This window comes from Notolepis coatsorum, assembly GCF_963971535.1.
Source record: "Notolepis coatsorum genome assembly, chromosome: 15".
Classification (NCBI taxonomy): Eukaryota; Metazoa; Chordata; class Actinopteri; order Aulopiformes; family Paralepididae; genus Notolepis; species Notolepis coatsorum.
Window position 1 is genome coordinate 35587517 of NC_140179.1, and position 23491 is coordinate 35611007.

At 43.5% G+C, this 23491-nt stretch overlaps 1 protein-coding gene across 1 annotated transcript; it reads right to left on the reverse strand.

Annotated features, from left to right (window-relative positions):
* Positions 1–2724: 2724 nt before the first annotated feature.
* LOC311242014 (prolactin-like) lies at positions 2725–23005 on the reverse strand (the record flags this gene model as incomplete). Its single annotated transcript, XM_084330968.1, has 5 exons — positions 2725–2916; positions 13467–13637; positions 22061–22162; positions 22375–22562; positions 22984–23005. The coding sequence occupies 5 exons, from the start codon at positions 23003–23005 to the stop codon at positions 2725–2727; spliced, it is 675 nt and encodes a 224-aa protein (XP_084187094.1).
* Positions 23006–23491: the final 486 nt, after the last annotated feature.

A 23491-nucleotide genomic window follows, 5' to 3' on the forward strand; every position in this document is an offset into this window, starting at 1 on the left:
AAAGCTGGTTGATTCTCTCCTTCCACAGAGACTGACATTGGTCATGTAGAATAACTAAAGTGAGAAAGCAATGTGGCTGCTGCCCATTCCAGCATAGTCTTCTTTGATCAAATAGCCAACATTGGGAATAACATTACTTCCTGGCGACCTATATGCAAAGTTTTATCCAAATTGGATCAAAACTAGAAATTATGTCTCCCAACATACCTCCGGTAAATGGTGCATTCATACAACGGCTTTTATCCCAAGCGCTTTACAACTTGTGCCTCACATTCACCCATTCACTCACATCGATGGCGGAGACGGCCATGCAAGTTGCCAACTTGCTCACCGGGAGCAGTTAGGGTTTAAGTGTCAAGGACACTTGGACACGCTGCTGGGAGTAGCCGGAATCGAACCGGAAACCTTCTGAATACCGATGAGCGCTCTACCTCCTGAGCCACTGTTGCCCCCGGTGTAATTAATGAGGTGATGCAATTCATATCATACGAATCCTGGGCTCTCACTAAAACCTAGCAATAGGAAAAAGTGCACCACAGGCAATGTGGAGGAGAGAAACCTTAGAAGGGCCGTTCAAGGGGGGATCTCCCTCCTTGGATGTTGGTGATAGTGTTGCAATAAAACGGGTGAAACAGTTGGTAAGTATGCAATTACTGGTAATTGGTAATTACTGCCTGGTCAGTATTCCAGGCTGCCTTTTGATGACATTGTGTTAATTTTCAGCTTGTTATTAGAAATGAGAACACGTTTCTCATGAGGAACCAGGGTCCAAGATAAGATCAGACCTATTTGCAACATGTTGGCCTTTTCATAAGATACTCAAAAGAAATACAAATAAAATTGGCTTATTGGACACAGATTCCATCACTGGAAGCATTGCTGAGGTCTCGGTAAGAGTAGCACTTTTACAAAAAAATTATATTTAGTTACTTTTGAAGAAAGTCATGCTCTAATATCATCCCCCATGTACTTTGGGGCGACAGTGGCTCGGGAGGTAGAGCAGTCGTCTGGTAATCCGGAGGTTCCCGGTTCGATTCCCGGGCAGCATGCCGATGTGTCCTTGAGCAAGACACTTAACCCCTAATTTCTCTCGATGAGCCGATTGGCACCTTGTATGGTTGCCTCTGCCGTCGAGGTGTGAATGGGTAAATGTGAGGAACAAATTGTAAAGCTCTTTGGATAAGAGTGCTATATAATGCAACCATTTACCACTTCTGGTATGGTCTTTGCAAATATTTTGATTTGTCAAAAATAGTCCCTTTTTAATCTGATCAACAAAGTCAGTTATGACTGGTAAAGTCCAGAATTTGTGTGTTTTATTGTAAATTACCGATGTCATGGTTGTTTGGGCTGCACGGTAGCGCAGTGGTTTAGCAGCTATTGATCTATTGCTTATGCACACAGCATGTGGTGGTGACCACACAACGCATACAGTACTTACTGTGACAAACCCACATTGAAACCAGTTCAGGACCTCGCATGCCCTCACACAAGTTCCCATGGCGCGTCATGCGTCAATAAATACATGTCAGACTCTGCTGACGAAACGACTGGTTTATTTCAAAAGCACAATTCATTTCAAGCTTGTCCTGTTAATTTCAAGAAAATAAATTCATGGCTTGTGAAATGTACAGGTTTCCACTAGATCTAAATGATATGTGTTATACAGTACAGGTATCTGATATCCACAGTCATCCCATGCTATGTGCTCAATTGACATTTGTCTTATCAAACCGTACTATATGATATATATTAGACTGCAAAAGTTATTGTTTCATCAGGCATGCATTGAGAATAGTCTTTGGCTGCTTCCAAATTCATAGTATGTGCTACACACATAATCATACTACATACTGTTGGTGCTTACTGTTCAGTACATGGTTGGTTGATTGGTTGAAAATGTTATTAACAGATTGCAGAATGGGTACAATACAGTACAGCTCAATACACACTTGTTAAGGGGATGCAGACCAGAGACTTTCGTCTAGTTTACATCAGGGTCCCCCATTTTCAATTCATCATAACATATAATGCCATACAGTACTGTTACATCTAGACATTTATGACATACCAGATATACAGTACTGTTTATGAGTACAAAAAGTATATACATTTGAGGGGGAAGAAACTGTACATTGGAGGGGGGGGAGGCTGTACATTGGAGGGTGTTGGGTTTGGAGTGCAGTATGTGTGATATACAACATACTACACACAGACATACAACATACTACATACAACACACTGAGGAGTACTTGCACACCCAGGTGGATGTGGTGGTTCTTACACCAGAAGAAGATAACAGTTCAGTCACAGCTGTTTCCACTTGAAAGCTATGCAATCGGAAGGATATACCATCAGTTTTACCCAAAATATACACACTTTTTTAACGTTTGTTTGGAAAAGTTTTGCTGACCCGGAACTGAAAATGGCTCTGGAAATGACCCGGGGTAAAGAATCACGGGATTGAAACGACCGTGTAGCACTAGCAGCCACCCGCTCCGTACTTCAAACGTTGGTGCTTTTAGTGTCGCATACTGAAAACCGCATACGCTAGTAGCCGCATGGAGAATTGGAAAGCAGCGCAATTGTCCAGACAGCCGTCCATTCATTAGGTTGAACATGTTATTATGTATGTTATATGTTGAGAATCTCCCATCACGAGAACGTCTCAGACGTCGCAGATATAAACCTCACAAACGGAACATCTCCCTCCCTGGTCTGTCCTCAGCAGCCGTGCTCCGGAACGGTTCGACACTTGAGAATCTTCAGGTAGTTCTGCACCTTGTTGGAGTCGCGGCGGAAGCAATAGAGGAGGTCGTAGTCGTTCATGATGCGCGACTCGCTGCTGGGCGCCAGCGCGTCCTCCAGCGACGCCAGGCCGTTGACCGAGTTGCTGATTATTCCCAAGTGTTGCATCTGAGGGGAGACGTACGTAAAAACAACAACACATAGGATACTATGACGGTAGCCTGATGGTTAACACTTTGATCGCCAGGCTTAAATTCATAATTTACCATCCTTCGCCAGCCCTATTTAATATGGAGAAGTTCCCCTTCTTTGCAGGGCTATAACTTTTTAAATTGTATTGCTAAATTGACATTACTATGGCCCATTCAACGTCCTATATCTATTGTTCAGGGTGTAGCAACGTTATACTTTTTCATTCACATATTCATACTAAAATACGGTCTAAAGTATAAGTATGTTTTTATCGTTTTCTGCAGCCTTCTCCAGAACGTGATTTATAGCCCCAAATGCATTATATTGATAATGAAATACAGTTTGATGGGAATCTGCGCGAGATAAAAAAATTCAAATGGACGTGCTTCTAGAAGTTACTAAGTATTATCTGATGTTGACCGGATGGGGGGGGGTCGTTTATAATTCCGTGGCCAACGTTATATGATTCATCTAGTGTGGGTGATGTGATCATTAGAGCAGTTGGTATCGAACACGTTTAAAAATAACGCTGATTCTTACCGTAGCTTCGTCAGGCCGTTGGGCGATGAGCGTGGAACAGACATTTTCCTATTATGGGATGTAGAAATATGCGATCCATTTCCAGGTTGTATAATAGTATATACGTCCAAATCATGTTGTTTATCGAGTTATTTGCAACCGATCGATGTCCAGTGTATCAAGATGGAGTCCCGCTAACGATAGCGAGTGCCCGGACGAAATATGGGCGAGCACCACTTCATCCGCATCACTTCCTGTTTGGGCGATCGGCCACCAGATGGCGCTCTTGAACCGTTGGAGAGTTGAGAGGGGCTCAACAGTAGATCTCAGGTCTCCGGGGGAGAAATATGATTTCGATCACAGATTTTTGAAATATTGATATCAAAGACTTGGTACGGCGTCTTTGGCAGAATGAGCATGGCGGGGAAAGACGTCCTACGGCGTTTTTGGCGATTAAAGTGTTAAGAGAGGCTGACTTGTAAACAGAAGGTGGTCGGTTCGAGTCACCAAATTGGACGGGAGAAATCCGCTTCAAGGTCCTCGAACCTGGCATATCGCACAGCAAAGGGAACGGCTCCCGCCTACCTCCGGTCAATGGTCTCTAACTACGCACCCTCAAGACCCCTACGATCTGCATCTTCTAACTACACACCTTCAAGACCCCTACACTCTGCATCTTCTAACTACACAACCTCAAGACCCCTACGCTCTGCATCTTCTAACTACACACCTTCAAGACCCCTACACTCTGCATCTTCTAACTACACGCCCTCCAGACCCCTACGCTCTGCATCTTCTAACTACACACCTTCAAGACCCCTACACTCTGCATCTTCTAACTACAGGCCCTCCAGACCCCTCTGCTCTACATCTTCTAACTACACACCCTCAAGGCCCCTACGCTCTGCATCTTCTAACTACACACCCTCAAGACGTCTACGCTCTACATCTTCTAACTACACACCCTGAAGACTCCTCTGCATCTTCTAACTACACAACCTCAAGACCCCTACGCTCTGCATCTTCTAACTACACACCTTCAAGACCCCTACACTCTGCATCTTCTAACTACACGCCCTCCAGACCCCTCTGCTCTACATCTTCTAACTACACACCCTCAAGGCCCCTACGCTCTGCATCTTCTAACTACACACCCTCAAGACGCCTACGCTCTACATCTTCTAACTACACACCCTGAAGACTCCTCTGCATCTTCTAGCTACACACCCTCAAGACCCCTACGCTCTACATCTTCTAACTACACACCCTCAAGACCCCTACGCTCTGCATCTTCTAACTACACACCCTCAAGACCCCTACACTACATCTTCTAACTACACACCCTCAAGACCCCTATGCTCTGCGTCTTCTAGCTACACACCCTCAAGACCCCTACGCTCTGCATCTTCTAACTACACACCCTCAAGACCCCTACGCTGTGCATCTTCTAGCTACACCCTCAAGACCCCTACGCTCTGCATCTTCTAGCTACACACCCTCAAGACCCCTACGCTCTGCATCTTCTATAGCTACACCCTCAAGACCCCTACGCTCTGCATTTTCTAAGTACACACCCTCAAGACCCCTACGCTCTGCATCTTCTAGCTACACACCCTCAAGACCCCTACGCTCTGCATCTTCTAGCTACACACCCTCAAGACCCCTACGCTCTGCATCTTCTAGCTACACACCCTCAAGACCCCTACGCTCTGCATCTTCTAACTACACACCCTCAAGACCCCTATGCTCTACATTTTCTAACTACACACCCTCAAGACCCATAAGCTCTGCATCTTCTAGCTACACACCCTCAAGACCCCTACGCTCTGCATCTTCTAACTACACACCCTCAAGACCCCTACGCTCTGCATCTTCTAACTGCACATCCTCAAGACCCCTACGCTCTGCATCTTCTAACTACACACCCTCAAGACCCCTACACTCTACATCTTCTGGACGCTTCAGAAGCTCCTGGAGGGTCATCAAAGAGAAGCCGCCTATTCTCTGTCCTTGCTCCACAATGATGGAACGAACTTCCCACCACAGTCAGGACAGCCGAAACACGACCAATCTTTCGCAGCCGACTAAAAACACACTTCTTCAATCAATATCTGAAATGAAAGAAGAAGAAACTAAATACGAACCTTCTTACTGTCTTCTACTATCATGCACTCTTCCACTAATTAATCTTATTTGTCTGTTACTAGTCTGTACTATACTAATATGTATTTACTACTATGCACTCAATACTGCAGCACCCAATGTAACCAGGTCAATTGGACATTGTTTATTATTTTATTAAGGATTGAAATGTCACCAAATCCTTTTACAAATGTCTCCAAGTGGTTATTATTATTTATTATTTCTTTATACCAAAGGCACTTTTATTTGAACGTAACTTGAGAAAGTTCACATTCGAGAGTTTCGCCTTCCGGGTCAATTATTAGCGCGATGATAGAAGCAACCTTTTCCGGTTTGGGGGTTCAGTTGCAACAAGCATTCAACGTGGGAGGTACGTTTGACTATTGTAGCGCGCAGCACTTTTATGTATTACTCTGTTGTATATATATTTTGTATAAGAATTCAATGTTAACAAATGATAATGACTCAATAGTGTTGTAATGAATGGTGTGGTTAGGTTATATGCACAATTGGAGGTTTTAGACGGTGTATTTCACCGTGCAATATAGTCAATTGGTTGTTCTTTGTCAACAGACTTGACGAGTGAACACATGTTGACGCTATTCCTTTTGTGGTATTTCGACCATCCATTTCATACAGGTATGTGTGCCTTAAGATGTCGATTTATTGTGTAATGTAATGCAGTTGCAACAAGCATTCAAAGTGGGAGACTTGACGAGTGAACACATGTTGACGCTATTCCTTTTGTGGTATTTCGACCACCCATTTCATACAGGTGGCCTCCATTGAAGACCATCAAATAAATGATTGAACAGTGTTCACGTGTGCCGACTCATCCCTAAGCCTCTCACACAAAGAACACAACGCAGGAAAGGAGAACACGGACAGAACATCCGTTACATTGATGCCGGGACCCGGATAAAGATCAAAGAAAGGAGAACGTTATCAAATCGTTCACCGGGGAGCTGCCTCCAGTCAACCAACACAGCCTCATCAATTCATCAGTGGTGAGACGCTGCCATCTAGTGGCCGGTGATAAACTTTTTTTTTTTTTTTTGAAGAAAGGAGAAAAATGTCAGGTGGTTCCATGGACCGCGCCCAGGTAAGCCAGTGGGCTGATGAACGGTTTAGTGTGCAGTTCACTGATTGGGCTGACATGGACATGGACAATTGGAATAGTGGAAAAAGAAAGAAAAAAGTCATGTAAATAATGTTACGATTGAATGTGTAGGAAATTTAGTTATCGTCATTGTACATAATGTGAATGTTATTGATCTGTTTGGTCAATCCATTATTGCAATATAATTATTTCATTCATCCAAGTTTTTTTCTACTACAGTATTGAGTATTCCAGTTTTTTTTCTACCTTAGTGTGGGATTCTGTTTCCTCTCGATACTCAGATGCTAGATACCTCCTGTTGCAGGAGTGATAGCTCAGGTACGAGTGTGAGGGATGGAGCTGGAGCCTGGAGCACTAGAGACCCAGTATGTATTTTTATTTGGAGCCAGTGGGTGTTAGTGGGGATTTCTGTTTTTTTCTCTATACACTCAGATGCTAGATACCTCCTGTTGCAGGAGTGATAGCTCAGGAACGAGTGTGAGGGATGGAGCTAGAGCCTGGAGCACTAGATACCCGGTCAGATAATTTTTTTTCTTAGGTGTCTATCATTTCTTTAATAAGTGCCAAGAATGGTGTGGCGTATCAGGCGTCGTGCTGGTCTAAGGGAATTCTGAGACTTGATCAATCTTTTTTATTCTCTGAACCTCTTTTGGGGGTGACTTTTGAGTCGACTAGGGGACTGGGTCCTTGTATCTTGTGCCAGTTTGGGTCAGTGATAGACTACCTATATATTTTTTTTCTCTTTGTATGTCCCCCTTGCTCTGCTGACACAGGATGTTGGTGAAATTTCAGGAGGGGTGAATGTAACCAGGTCAATTGGACATTGTTTATTATTTTATTAAGGATTGAAATGTCACCAAATCCTTTTACAAATGTCTCCAAGTGGTTATTATTATTTATTATTTCTTTATACCAAAGGCATTTTTATTTGAACGTAACTTGAGAAAGTTCACATTCGAGAGTTTCGCCTTCCGGGTCAATTATTAGCGCGATGATAGAAGCAACCTTTTCCGGTTTGGGGGTTCAGTTGCAACAAGCATTCAACGTGGGAGGTACGTTTGACTATTGTAGCGCGCAGCACTTTTATGTATTACTCTGTTGTATATATATTTTGTATAAGAATTCAATGTTAACAAATGATAATGACTCAATAGTGTTGTAATGAATGGTGTGGTTAGGTTATATGCACAATTGGAGGTTTTAGACGGTGTATTTCACCGTGCAATATAGTCAATTGGTTGTTCTTTGTCAACAGACTTGACGAGTGAACACATGTTGACGCTATTCCTTTTGTGGTATTTCGACCACCCATTTCATACAGGTATGTGTGCCTTAAGATGTCGATTTATTGTGTAATGTAATGCAGTTGCAACAAGCATTCAACGTGGGAGACTTGACGAGTGAACACATGTTGACGCTATTCCTTTTGTGGTATTTCGACCACCCATTTCATACAGGTGGCCTCCATTGAAGACCATCAAATAAATGATTGAACAGTGTTCACGTGTGCCGACTCATCCCTAAGCCTCTCACACAAAGAACACAACGCAGGAAAGGAGAACACGGACAGAACATCCGTTACACCAAGTTTCAACACTGTTGAAACTCGCTAGCATGGCTAACAAATGAAAATATATTGTAGTCTGCCCTATAGACCTGTTCGCTGTATACGTCAGACTCAGTGTGCACGCCCATCCCAGGAGCAGAAAGAAACGTAATCCTGGTCAGAACAACGAGGCAGACTACAATATATTTTCATTTGTTATCCATGCTAGCTATCTAAACAATCAATCCATGCCCAAGCTAGATATGTAAAAGGTGAAAGACTCACACTCGTCTCACAGCCATGCTGATTTGCATGGCTAAATGACATCCAGCCGTTTTTGTTTGAAACAACTTTTAGTCAGGGGAGTGCCATGGTTTCTCTGCGCAGCAGTTTGCGCAGGTAGAGGGCAACTTATAATAATAATAATAATAGATTGAATTTGTAATGCACTTTTTGTTCGCTGGGATCCCAAAGTGCTACACTAAAGAGTTAAAACATAGTTAAAAAATTAAATAGTTATTAGTAAAACAAATAAAATAAAATACAGAATAAAAATAAGATAAAAATAGAACATAGTTAATTAAAAACATAGTATAAACTGAAAATTTTAAAACAGCACAAGAAAATTTTAATAAAAAGCTAACAGTCAAAGGCCTTTTTGAACAGGTAGGTTTTCAGGCCTGCTTTAAAATAGTCCAGGCTCTGTGGTGCCCTCAGCTGGATGGGGAGGCTGTTCCACAGGCGTGGTGCAGCCGTGCAGAAGGCTCGGTCACCCATGGTGCAGAGCCGGGTATTGGGGACCTGAAGGAGCAGGCTACCTGTGGATCTGAGGGTGCGGGTGGAGGATTGTGGAGTGATGAGTTCCTGAAGGTAGAGGGGTGCGTGTCCGTTTATGCAGTTATGGGTGAGCATCAGGATTTTGTAATTGATCCAGGATGAGACGGGGAGCCAGTGTAGTGAGTGGAGGATGGGGGTTATGTGATCGTGTTTACGGACTCTCATCAGGATCCTGGCAGCGCTGTTCTGGATGTATTGCAGCTTTTGGATGCTCTTGCCAGGAATCCCGATGAAGAGTCCGTTACAGTAGTCCAGTCTTGAGGAGATAAAGGCATGGACAAGCTTCTCTGCATCTGACAGGGTTAGTCACGTGACTCAGTTGGTATTGCTGATTGGCTCGAACACAGTATGTTTGTAAACAGCAAACCGGTCTATTGTTCTGACCAGGATTATGTCCCTTTTTGCCTCCTTTATGCGAGCGCACACTGAGTTTGACGTGGACGAGAAACTGTCTATAATGTTCTTAATCTCACTCCAGTATGTTATTGATTTTGGGTTATCATTATTCTGGGTTATCCAAAAGCAATCAAAAACGTTGGTACTACATTAAAACATGACATTCCACGACATTCCACCCGCAAAGCAACGCCGACAGCCGGAATCGAACCTGGTGTCTCTTGCCTTGGTGACGAGCGCAATGTCCGCTGCGCCACCCAGCCGCCCACATTCCCTTCCTTGTTTTGTTAATTGTATTAACCTTCCCCACCCCCACCTCTCCTCCCGCTATCCATTTATGTATTTATGTGTCCTAGTCATCGCCCATGACAACAATGGATTAGCTGAGGGTTAACGACCCCATTATGTGTGATGCAAGGACTTCCTCGTTAGCAAATACAGTCACCTTTGCTCTGATTATGACGCAACAGTAAGTACCCAGAGGCAATGTCAGAGACATTGTCACTGAACATCAGCACGACCACAACACAAGAGGGAGTTCCACAAATCATGTCCAAGCCAGATTCGGCTCAAACAAGGGACTAAATGCATTTTGCAATTATGCCATGAACGCCCTACCCACCCTACCCACAGCCGTAAAAGAATGTGAATCCCTACCCTCCTTCAAAACCGCTCTAAAAAGGCACCTATAGCCGCAATTCGAAACTGGTCCGGTCCCCCCAACCCCCCCCCAATGTACAGTTTCCTCCCCCTCAAATGTATATATTCTCTTTTAGAAACTCTGTCGGTAAATAAACAGTACTGTATACTGTATTTGTATATCGTACATTTCTGGATGTAACAGTACTGTATATCTGTATGTCGTGTATGTCATAAATGTTATGAATTGAAAATGGGGGACCCTGATGTAAACTAGACGAAAGTCTTTCTCTGGTCTGCATCCCCTTAACAATTGTGTGTATTGAGCCGTACTGTATTGTTAATAAAATGTTCAATCAATCAACACAAAATAATAAGACTGTATTATGATTATTGCATGAATTGTTCTATTGAAATTAGAAATATGTCATCATGCACATGTCATTTTTGGAGGAAAATGGCGATTTGATGATAACTAGTTTGATAACCATCATGAATCAAAACAAGATATTTTTCAGGACCAAACATAAACGTAGAAGATATTTCTGTGTATACTAGTGTTACTAAAATAATTGTTTAATTTAAATTGTATTTTATTTAACCTTTATTTAACCAGGCAGGTCAATTAACCCTTTCCCCGCCAATAACGTTGTACAACGGATTTCAAGTTCATGCGAATTCTGCCAATAACGGCGTACGACGTGATTCTGATAATAATTTCATATTTTCGCCATGGTATTCATATTTCACTCACAAAGCCTTGTCGGATGCTGTGTGAGCCAGCACAACTCTGCAACGCTTCAATACTGCCACCTGGTGGCTGATCGGCAGGTTGCAACCGGAAGTGGATCTCTTGTGATCCCGGTGCGTCTCCCTATTCCGTCCGGCCACTCGTTTATCGTCGCGGGACTCAATACACACACCGTGGATATGGATCTTTGCCATAACTCAATAATCTACATGATTTGGGCATGTATTAGTAATATACAAACCGGAAATGGATCGCCTAGATCCCCACCACATAACTGGGATCTGTTTGCTCCACTCTCATCGCCCAACGATTCAAGGAGACTGACGTGAGTTTCAGCGTTTTTGTTTATCATTTTCGATAGAAACTGCTCTGATCAATATATCACCCATACTACATGAAGCATCTAACGACTATCACAGAATTATAAACGACCCCCCCCCCCCCCTCCGTTCACCCGCGCATGATCAGTCATACCGTTTAAGACCATGTACATTTTTATATAGCGTCGATCGGTATCAAACTGCATTTGATGATCTAATATATGCATTTGTGCGGCGTGCCTATATCTCATGTTCTGGGAAATACTGCAGAAAACGATAAAAACATATTTATACTCTAGACGGTATTTTCGTATGAATGTGTGAATGAAAAAGTAAAACGTTCATACATCCTGAACGATAGATAATCGATGTTGAATGGGCCATAGTAATGTCAATTTAGCAATACAATTTAAAAAGGTATAGCCCTGCAAAGAAGGTGAACATCTCCATAGACTTACAGTGCTGGCAGAGATCAAACAGCGATGGATATAAGCGTGGCAGAGAATGGGTTAAGAACTAATTCCTATTTACAATGACGGCCTGGCGAGAGGACAAAAGGGCCTCCTGAAGGGTAACATGGTAACCATTGTTACCATTCTTTTTTTTTATCAACTTTTTCTCCTTATTTTCTATTTTTCTCCCATCCCAATTTCGTATTTCCAATTCTCCCCTCCCCTGTCTTGAACGTTGCTAGACTATGCCTCCCACTGGTCAGCTGTAGTGAGGATAGAAGCCTTGCATCACGTGTCCCCTCCGGTATACGAGGAGGCAGCCTGTCGCATCTTTTCACCGCAGCAGCGCGATCTCTCAGTGGCGAGGAGTAACGCGTGGGAGGCTCACGCTGCCCCCGATACTTCCTGTTACCGCCGTACCGGCGTCACCCAACCGACCTGTAGGAGTCGCTGTCCACAACGTCTAATCCCCACCCACCGGCTTTCCCACCCTCTAACACTGCCAATTGTGTTAGTATGACGGCCGGCCAAGCCGGTAGCAACGCCGAGAGCTGGGCTCGATACCAGCATCTCCTGCGTTAGTGGCGAGCGCCTTGCCCACTGCGCCACTCAGTCGCCTCCATTGTTACCATTCTTGTATTCATTGATGTTCTTAATTGTGCACTGTTGAGTCTGAGCTCGAAACACAATAATTTGCAATGCCCCCTGTATGGTTGTGTATTTGACACATAAATAACTTGAACTTAAGGAGACTTTGAATAAAATAGAAAAGAGACAGACAATACATCACAGAGGTAAGAGAAATAATTAAAACATCAAACAAACAACCATATAAAATTACACGGTATGTAATACATGAAGCAGAACAGCCTAATTACAGGTAAAGGCTGGGTGACAGTTGCAGGTGTGTGTAAACAACTCTGTGATAGAGTCCTTAAAAGTAGTGAGGGGGGTCAATTTGTCCATTTCTTTTAGTATTTTGCATCTCGTTCCAACTGCTGGGAGCAGCAAACTGGAAGGAGGATTGACCGAAGGAAGTGTTAACACGGGGAACATCTAGCGAGATATATGGTGAGCTGAGCAGCTTTTTATTTATTATTTTATTTATTATTACTCTTTATTATAGGCTTAGCACATTGAGAAACTGACAGTACCTTTCTAGGTAGCGTCCGAGATTCAAACAGTATTCCAGAGACTCAACACCTTGCACGGTCCACCGTCGGTGAGTGAACGGGTGAATGTGAGGCATAAGTTGTAAATCGCTATGGAAAAAAGCGCTATATAAATGCAGTCCATTTTTTGCATTTGACATGTAGTCATTTAGCTGAAGGTTTTATCCAAAGCGACTTATTAATGTGCAAGTTCAGTATGACAAGTCAGCAGGAAGGGTACAACTCTTTCAGCTGAGTGAGACGAGGAAGATTAATTAGTGGAAGAGTGCATGATAGTAGAAGACAGTAAGAAGGTAATTATTATTATATATTTTTTCCCCATTTCCGATATTGATTGAAGAAGTGTGTTTTTAGTCGACGGTGAACGATTGGTCGGTTTCAGCTGTCCTAACTGTGGTGGGAAGTTCGTTCCACCATTGTGGTGCAAGTGTCATAACTTATAAGAATATAAAAGTGACAATAAATAATATAAAAGCAATCAAATAAAACGTGAGGGATTAGTGGAATGCATTACTGTATATTTAATATACCTGCTACACAAGGACCAAGAATAGGCGGCTTCTCTTTACATACACACACACACGCACACGCATACACACGCACACACGTACGTAACACCGGCAACACATTACCTTCTCTGCCACCTTCTCCACTCCCTTGTGCAGCTCGTGCACCATGTGGCTGATCTGCAGGGCCTTGTCTGAGCTCAGGTTGTCCCGGTGGGCCCAGCTCTGGTGGAGGTCCCACAGGGGCTCTCGCCACGCCACCAGCAGCTTCAGGGTCACCTCCGTCAACTCCTCCCTCTGCCGGGGAAGGAATGCAGGGGGGAGAGAGAGAGTGTGATGGGGGAGTGAGAGGGAGAGTGTGTGTAACATCATGCACATCAGGCACGTACACACATAGAGCCCAAGGGGTGCTTGAGCACCTGCCCTTTTGAGCCTCATAAAAAAGTGCCATTTAAATTTCTTTTTTACCGTTACGGTAAAATAGGTAGACTGCCCTTCCAACTGAAAAATTTCAGGATAGAATCAAAATATTAGGCAAAGAGAGAGAGATGCCCCATATTCCATTGCAGTTGGCACGGCCTCCTCAGCGTGCCTCTCCACGGACCTATATATTTTATGCATAGCGTGGGTGGTGATGGTGATGATGATAGAAACCGCTGTGGCGCATACAGTTGAATGCTGGTATTACACTCATTGAGGGACACAAAGAAGTCAAGTCCGATGGGATTTGGGAATCTCAAATACAAATTGTGATTGGAATAAAAAATGCATTTATATTAAACAATACAGAATATACAGCACTTCTTGGGGTCTGTAGGGTAAGCACTTATTCCCTCCCCCCTGAACATTTATGTAGATGTATGGGCCTTTTAAGTCAGTGATAAAAGTGTCTTTCAAGGATAAGTGAGCTCCTGCACTGATTATTATAGTTCAATATTCAATATTTGGGACTTCCGGTTCCGGGTCGAGGATGTAGAAGTCGCTCACTGCTACGCTGTTACTCCCTTTTTTATATTTAGTTTTAAAAGCCTCTTTTTATACTCTCAACTCGGTTAAACCTTTTTGTATACATCCCCTTAAGTTTCCTACTAAAATGTTTGGCTGAAAGAACCATAATGGCAACGAAGAGAACACTGAGAAATGAATCCAAGAAGGACGACGCTCCCGCTGATATAATCGCCATTGCTGGGCTAATTGAAGAGCTCAGGCAATCCTTAACCAACGACTTAACCAACTAAATCAGAGCGTCCGCTGCCTCGCTCGAAACCAAACTCGACAGCCTCTGGACGTTGGTTAATGACCATGCCGAGCGTCTGACTTCTGTGGAAGACTGCTTGAATACTTGGACTGGCAGGGTGGACGAGCTAGAGGCTAGATGTACGGCTCTAGAAGAAAGCAATGATAAACTAAAGTCTAAGCTAACTGACGTTGAGTCCCGTAGCCGTCGATCCAATATTTGCATATTAGGACTGGATGAGTCCGTGTATAGCGACCAACCCAGTGACTTTTTTGCAAAGGTATACTGGTTGATATTCTGGGGAAAGAGATCCTTCCTACGACACCTGAGTTGGACCGGTGTTACAGAGCCGGTGCCAAAACAACAACTAGCTCCAGGCCTAGAGCAGTTATTGCTCGTTTACATCATTATCGAATAAAAGAAAAAAATATTCGGGAGGCAACGGACTTCACAGCGGAGCATCGCCCTCCTCCGGCATGGTGGACGCACTGCACACGCATGCAGTACACATGTAGAAAGTTTCAACTGCCATGATTCTATCCATAGTGACATCATAGTGACATCACAGGAAACAACGGACTTCACAGCGGAGCATCGCCCTTCTCCGGCCTGGTGGACGTATTGCACACGCATGCAATACACATATAGGTAGTATAACCCCCCCCCTTCTCTTGCAATAGTTCCAATTCTAGGTTTAAACTTAGCCATGTTCTTATAAGGTTTAAGTGAATTTACTCTACGTTTTGAGGCATTTTTTTTTATTTTTATTTTTTTGGGAGTGTGGCAAGCAGCCACTGAGAGAATAATCTACTTATGGTAGGTTTGAGGGTTTTAGGCCCTATGGTAATATACATAGGGTTGTTGTGGTTGATATGCTCAGTCAGGGGATACCGGATAAGTATTTTGAAGGGGGGAGGGGGGTGGGAATGGGGGATTTTTGTTTTTCTTTTCAGTCGACTGTTTTATGTTTGTTTTTATGCTCACGCTCGGATCTCAACAGGACCTTAACAAATGGATATATATCTATTATGGTGTGCTACTCCAGACAAATTACACTCAGGCATACTGCAACCTGTTTAGACTATGGCTAATTTAAATATCTTGATTTGGAATACAGGGGGTCTTAATATTAATCATAAACGCACAAGCGTATTAACATGGATGAAAAGACAACAGGTTGATGTGGCTCTTTTAAGTGAAATGCATCTTTTAATGGCTGACGATACAAAGCTGGCGGATAAAGTCTATCATAACATAAGCTCCTCTTCCTTTGGCACCAAGGCCCGGGGTGTAGCTATAGTAGCTAAACGAAAGTTGAATGTTAAACTATTAGATATATGGTCTGATGCAGATGGTCGAGTTACTATTGTCAAGATAGATTACTTTAACAGGAAAATTGCTCTGGTAGCGGCTTACGGCCCTAATGTTTATGACGCTAACTTCTATGCTATACTCACTGCAGCGATGCTGGATCTCCCTGAGTATTCATTTATAGTGGGTGCGGATTTTAATGCCATCTGGGATCCCTTGATTGATAAATCCAATCACACCACAACCAATGACCAGAGACAGGCCTCCACCCTAGACTATTTGATAGCTTTGACGTTGAATTGGGGCCCACTGACTACAAATATTTACTTCTAAAGGGTTCACTCAGTAGAATGACATCCCGGGCCCCTAGATGGCGCTTTAACTCGACACTGCTGAAGAACAAGGAATTCAACCTGCAATTTAAAGAAAAACTCATTGAATTCCTGCAGTTTAATGCTGGATCGGTACAAGACCCCAGAATTTTATGGAACTCGGTTAAGGGTTTTATCAGGAGTAACACTACTCTCTTTGCCTCTAACCTCCGCAAGGAACGTCTCTCCAAATTGGTATAACTGGAAGGGCTTCACTCCACGTTGTTCTCCTCTTTGCAGCGCAACTACTCTGGTTGACTGGAGTTTCAAATTAAAATGTTGAAAAAGGAGATTAACTCCATTTTAAGACAACAATCTGAATTTCAAATGCACAGAACAAGACAACATTATTACTTTCATGGCTCTAAACCTAGTCACCTACTAGCTATGAAGATACGGGCCAGTGAACAATTTGCGGATATCCCTGCCATCAAGGACCAACAGGGGAAGGTTACCACCGACCCCAAAAAAATCAATGAGACTTTTCGTTCATTTTATTCCAACCTGTACGAGTCATAAGTGATCTTCGATCATAATAAGCTAGAGGAATTTCTTGATCAAATTAACTTACCACAACTCTCAGAGGATGACGCTAAACGGTTAGATGCACCTATTACACTAGAGGAACTTAAGGAGGCGATTGCTGACTTGCAAAGTGGTAAGGCCCCTGGCTGGGACGGTATTCCGCCCGAACTGTACCTCTCATTCTGGGATGTACTTGGACCCCTATTACTTGATATGATTTTACACTCAATCAAAGAGGGAAACTTTTCCAGGGATGTCAATATGGCACTCATATCTGTCCTACTTAAGAAAGATAAGGACCCCACAGAATGCGGCAGCTATAGACCCTTAAGTCTACTCGGAACCGATCTCAAGCCATATGCTAAGGTGCTAGCCATCCGACTTCAAAAGCATATGACATCTCTAGTTCACCCTGATCAGACAGGCTTCATAAGAGGCCGCCTGATCACGGATAATATTAGACGGTTACTGCATGTGATAGATGCCAGCAAGGATGCCGCGACCCCTACGGCTGTCATATCCTTAGACGCGATGAAGGCCTTTGACAGATTGGAGTGGTCTTATTTATGGGCAGTACTTAGAAGGATGGGGTTAGGTGAAGGGTTCATCCATATGATCAAAGTGCTATATACAGGTCCATTGGCCATGATTTTAACAGGTAAACTCTGCTCGCCACTCTTCCCTATATCGCGCTCGTCCAGACAGGGTTGTCCTCTTAGTCCCGGACTATTTGCTCTATCCCTCGAACCTTTAGCTCAGTACATAAGACAATCCCAGACCATATCACAGATCTCAATTAAGGGCACACAGCATCACATCATCTTATATGCAGATGATGTACTCTTGTTCATGCAGAACCCCGCCACCTCCCTACCTCATCTTCTCAAAGTAATAGATGATTTTGGCAGTCTATCGGGATTTAAGATCAACTGGCCAAAATCGGCCTTCCTTCCACTCAATGTGACTGCGAAGGCTACCATCCTCCCAGCAAATATACTCATGGTAGAACACTTTAAATGTCTTGGAGTTGAAATATTCCCCACTATAGGCCAGACGGTGAAGTATAATTACTCCGGCTTGCAAGACAGGATCACAGATGACTTCAGCAGGTGGTCAAAATAAAAAAAATCATTACAGGCCCGAGCGTCAATAGTTAAGATGAATGTTTTGCCCAGAATTAACTTCATCACCTCCATGTTGCCGTTCCCCCCCCCCCCCCCCCCCCCCCCCCCCCGCTGGTTACTGGCAAAAACTGCACTCTGCTGCATATAAATTCATTTGGAACAACAAACGCCCACGATTAAAAAGATCCACTGCACAGAGAAATAAAACCGACGGGGGTTTATCCTTTCCAGACTTCAAATATTACTTTCAAGCGTTCTCTTTAAGACCACTGATCACCTGGTTTGATTCTCAAGCAGCGGTATCCTGGAGACCATTGGAGGAGAAGATAGTGGCCCCACATAGACTGCAGGATATAGTGTACACCAACATATCAATTAAGCAATGCAACTTAAGATGTGGCCCTCTTATTACACATGTGATCTGGATTTGGCGTGACACACAGAAAACGTGTACTAACCACCATAAATGGCACATGCATTCTCCCCTATTTAATAACAATTTACTCCTTATTGGACAACAACCTATCAGATACCCTGCCGACCAACTGGCCCCGGTATTCACTGACATCTTCAACCTGTCCTTGGAACAGGCTGTCATCCCCACCTGTCTGAAGAAGTCCACCATCATCCCTGTACCCAAAAAATCTACGCCCGCTTGCCTCAACGACTACCGCCCTGTAGCCCTCACCTCCATAGCCATGAAGTGCTTTGAGAAGCTAGTGAAGGGCTACATCTGTTCCTCCCTCCCCATCAACCTGGACCCTCTGCAATTTGCATATCGCCCCAACAGGTCCACGGAGGACGCCATAGCCCATGTGCTGCACACAGCAGCATCACACCTGGACAAGAGGCAGGGGAACTATGTGAGAATGCTGTTCATCGACTACAGCTCAGCATTCAATACCATAGTCCCCTCCAAACTCATAGCCAAGCTCAGGGACCTGGGCTTGAACTATGACCTCTGCCAGTGGGTCTTGGACTTCCTGACGGGCAGACCCCAGGTGGTAAGAGCCGGCAACTGCACCTCCTCATCCATCACGCTCAACATAGGGGCCCCCCAGGGCTGTGTTCTGAGCCCCCTCCTCTACTCCCTGTACACACATGACTGCGTAGCACAGCGGAACAACAACACCATCATCAAATTTGCTGATGACACAGTAGTGGTGGGCCTGATCTCTGCCAACGACGAAAGGGCCTACCTGGAAGAGGTAGAGAACCTGTCACAGTGGTGTCAGGAGAACTGCCTCTCCCTGAACGTCAGCAAAACAAAAGAGATGATTGTGGACTTCAGGAGGTCGGGGGTCAAGGACTACAGCCCCCTCAGCATCGACGGGGCACCGGTTGAGAGAGTGAACAGTTTCAAGTACCTCGGAGCCCACATATCCGAGGACTTGACATGGACCACACACATTGACAGTGTTGTGAAGAAGGCACGACAACGCCTCTACTTCCTCAGGCGCCTAAGGAAGTTCCAAGTCAGTCAGAAGATCCTTAGGAACTTCTACTCATGTACAATAGAGAGCATCCTGACCGGCAACATCACCTCCTGGTTTGGGAATAGCACTGCACAAGACCGTAGCAGACTACAAAGAGTGACACGTTCAGCCGAACGCACAATTGGAGGGGGGCTTCCCACCCTCCAGAACATTTACAACAAGCGGTGCAAGGGGAAGGCTAAGAGAATTATTAAGGACTCGAGCCACCCGAACAACTGCCTCTTTGAACTGCTGCGGTCAGGCAAGCGATACTCGAGTCTTAAGGCGAGCACAGAAAGACTCAGAAGAAGCTTCTATCCCCAGGCCATCAGGCTGCTAAACGAACAATAAACACTATGCAACAACCATCAAATGCACACAGCACACACACCCACACGCACACACTCACTCAAACAAACAACACACTGCAGCACCCACTCTCCACACTTTAGATCACACAAACACACTTTACACTTTATATTTATTGATAAAGGATTTGCACTACAACTCGTACACCTACTGTGAATTGTACCTAAATTGCACCTCGTCCCATTTCTGCCTTGCACTATATAGTATTGTATATTAGTACACTGCACAGTATTGTATATTGTATGATAACTACGTCTATTCTGCATCGAACATTGTACATATGTCTAAACTGAACACTGTGACCTCATTTTTTTACTTCTAATTTTACTATGTTATTTTATTTCATACTTATCTTGTCTTGCACAGTCTCTGGAGCGTAACAGTAAGAAGCATTTTGTATAAAAGTATTCTGTACTTCTGTATGACAAATATTAAAGAAACTTGAAACTTGAACTAAAGAAACTTGAGAAACTTGAACCCTGGTTGGGAAAAGAAAGGCATACACACATTGGGGGATATCTTCGATGACTCTGGTCTCCGCTGTTTTCAAGATATATCCAACAAATTTGACCTCCCCAGTTCCTCCTTTTTCTTCTATTTACAAATAAGAGCAGCTCTGAAGGCTCACGGCGTCCCATGGGATGCTCCACTTGAGCACCACAGGTTTCACAAATTCTTTTATGACAAGGAGACGTCGAGAGGCTTCATCTCTGACTTTTATCGCCACTTACTTACGTCCTCATATAAGGTCCTTCCCCTAGACACGGTTTGGAGGAAGGATATCCCAGAGCTGGAGGTAGATTTTGATTGGGATGCAGTCTGGGAAAATGTTCGGCTATCATCATGCAACCCAGATCACCAACAGATTAATCTTAACTTTGTTCATAGGACTTACCTGACCCCTAGACGATTGAACCTAATGGGTCTCAGACCTGACTCTCGAATCTCGATGCTCCTTGTGTTCAAACGGTGCTATTGGTACATATATGCATATGTATTGGGAATGCCCTCCTGTTGAGACCTTTTGGGAAAATGTTACCACTCAATTATCAGAGATTTTATCTCTGTTATTGTCCTGTGAGTTATTGTTGATTATTACTGTTACTGTATTGTTTGTCTTGTTTCATGTAAAAAAAGAGAAAATAAAAAACATTTGTTCAAAAAAAAACTTTAACATTTGATCACCAACACCCCCCAAAACCATAAAAAGGGTGCCCCCCGCCCGAAAGGGCCCTTAAAAATCGGGCATGTGCACTTTGCGCGCTCAGTTAATAGGTATAGTGCCTTTTTCAGCCTTTATCCCCTTAACAATTGTGTGTACTGTATTGTACCCATTCTGCAATCTGTTAAATAAAGTTTTCATTCATTCATTCATTCATTCATTCATTCATTCATTCATTCATTCATTCATTCATTCATTCATTCATTCATTCATTCATTCATTCATTCATTCATTCATGCTATATTAGATTCCATTAGATTAGATTCAAAATACAGATACAAATCATACAGCACAAGTACAGTAAAACAAAACAAAGTGTAACAGTAAAGTGAAATAGCAATATACAATGTACAGGTGATTAATTAAACTGGGTATAAAATATATAAATTAGTACTACTGAGTAATAGTGCTAATCAGATGTAATTATTAATATGTACAGGTATAAATACACTATGGTAGTAAGTCATACTGGCCAACAGCGTAACTAGTAAGAGTAGGTAAGGGATCAGTACAGATACAGTATAGATATAGTATCTACAGATATGTAAAAACGATTATATGCAGGTATGTACAGACAGATGTGAATTAATATATATATATATATATATGTACTGTATGTATATATATACTGTATATATATATATATATATATATATATATATATATATATATATATATATATATGGTAAGAATAAATATATATACGGTATATACAGCATTATTGTACATGCTATCATGCAGAATTGTATGGGTTATATGCAGGTGTATAAGTAGGTATATAGAAGGATTATAATGCAGGTATACTCAGACAGATATGTGTGTATATATATATATATATGCGGTAAATATAAATATTAATAAATAGTGTGGCATCTTTACTGATCGATGAATCAAATCCTGGCTTTCATGTCACATTCATTTACATAACATTAGGTCATTATAATTCATGCATCTAGACACCTTGAATGCTGCCTTAGTTTTCAGAAAGAATTTTTATGTTATCTAGGTTTCTATGTGATCAGTTGCCCCATGTTGGGATCTTTGTTTGTATGTACAGTATAGTACAGTACAGTATAAAGTATTCACCGTTAGTCTCTGTGCGTTCTCCTTCCCGTTGGGGGTCAGGATTCTGGAGGTGTGGCAGTTGACCCGTCCAATGTGGTTCTTGCTGGGGAGAAAGTACTGCTCCTGGAGATGGAGGCACGGAGAGGTCAGAGGTCAAGGGTCAGGTATAAAGCAAAAAGATAATAATTAAAATGTAAAAAAAATAAAAATCACATTCTTATTATAACATCACATGGATCTGAAATCACAATAATTTATTTTCCATTAGACAAAGACTAGCCGTCTCTAACAGCGGTGCTGCCCGACAACTCGGACACTCAAAAGTCGAAACTTACGAACTCAGAGTGCAGGTCGTTTGAGATGCCATGCATCCTGGCAGAGTGCTGGATGACCCGGTCGAACAGGTCAGCCAGGGACAGGACGTGGCAGCCGGCCTCCCCGCTGGCACAGAGCGGCACCGCACTCACCCTGCCCACCCTGGCACACGGCAGCAGACACAGCAGCGCGGTGGACAGAAGAGACACTGGGGGGATGATGGAGAAACAGGGGATGAGAGGGCGGCAGGGGGAGGGCAGAGGGACGTAGTCCAAATATCCACTATGCTACTACAGAGAGGACAGGGGGGAATACAGAGAATTCAAGTAGAGGTATAGAGGGACCTGGAAAGTGTGGAAAAAGTGAGAGACGAAAGAGAGAGGGAGTGTGATAATGAGATATTAAAACATGGATAGGCGGTCGGTCGTCTCGTGGAGAGAGAGAGAGAGAGGGCTGGGGAGGATGAGAGGAGGATGGATGAAGTAATGGGACAGAAGAAGAGGACGGAACGCAGGAAGAAAGCAAGGAGAGAGCGTTTGAACATTCTGTTTCCCAATACATGCCGACCCACCCCCCATATAGCCCCCTCCTGAGTATAGCCCGTTCCCGGGGTTCCCTTAAGTTTTTACTTGCTCTGAAGTTCCCAGACATCCTGTAGAGCTCTGCGGTCCAGTAGTAGTAGCAGCAGCGACGGTGGTGGTGGTGGAGTAGCAGCAGTGGAGGACGCTGGCATTCAGTCTATTTAAAGACAACCAGGGGTTAAGGCAAGGATCTCTCTCTGACATCTGCAATGACTTCACTTCCATGTAATACTGTCAAGGGAGAGAGAGAGAGAGAGAGGGGAGAAAAGGAGCGGGGAGGGATTGGCGGATGAGAAACGATGACGGACATGACGGTTTTTATTTGTCAGTGTGTGGGCATTCTCGCGTCGACTTCGCGTCATAAAGCTCTCTCGGTCGGAAACGGAGTGGAATTAATGTCCGAGTGACGACTGAAAACGTGGAACGGGATAGATACGACGGTGATACCCCCTCATGGGATATCACGTTTTAATTATTCATTTGACAAAATGTCATTATGTAAGCAGCACGCGGAGAGGAGCAGTGCCAGGCAGAGTGCGTGGAATAGAATAAAAGT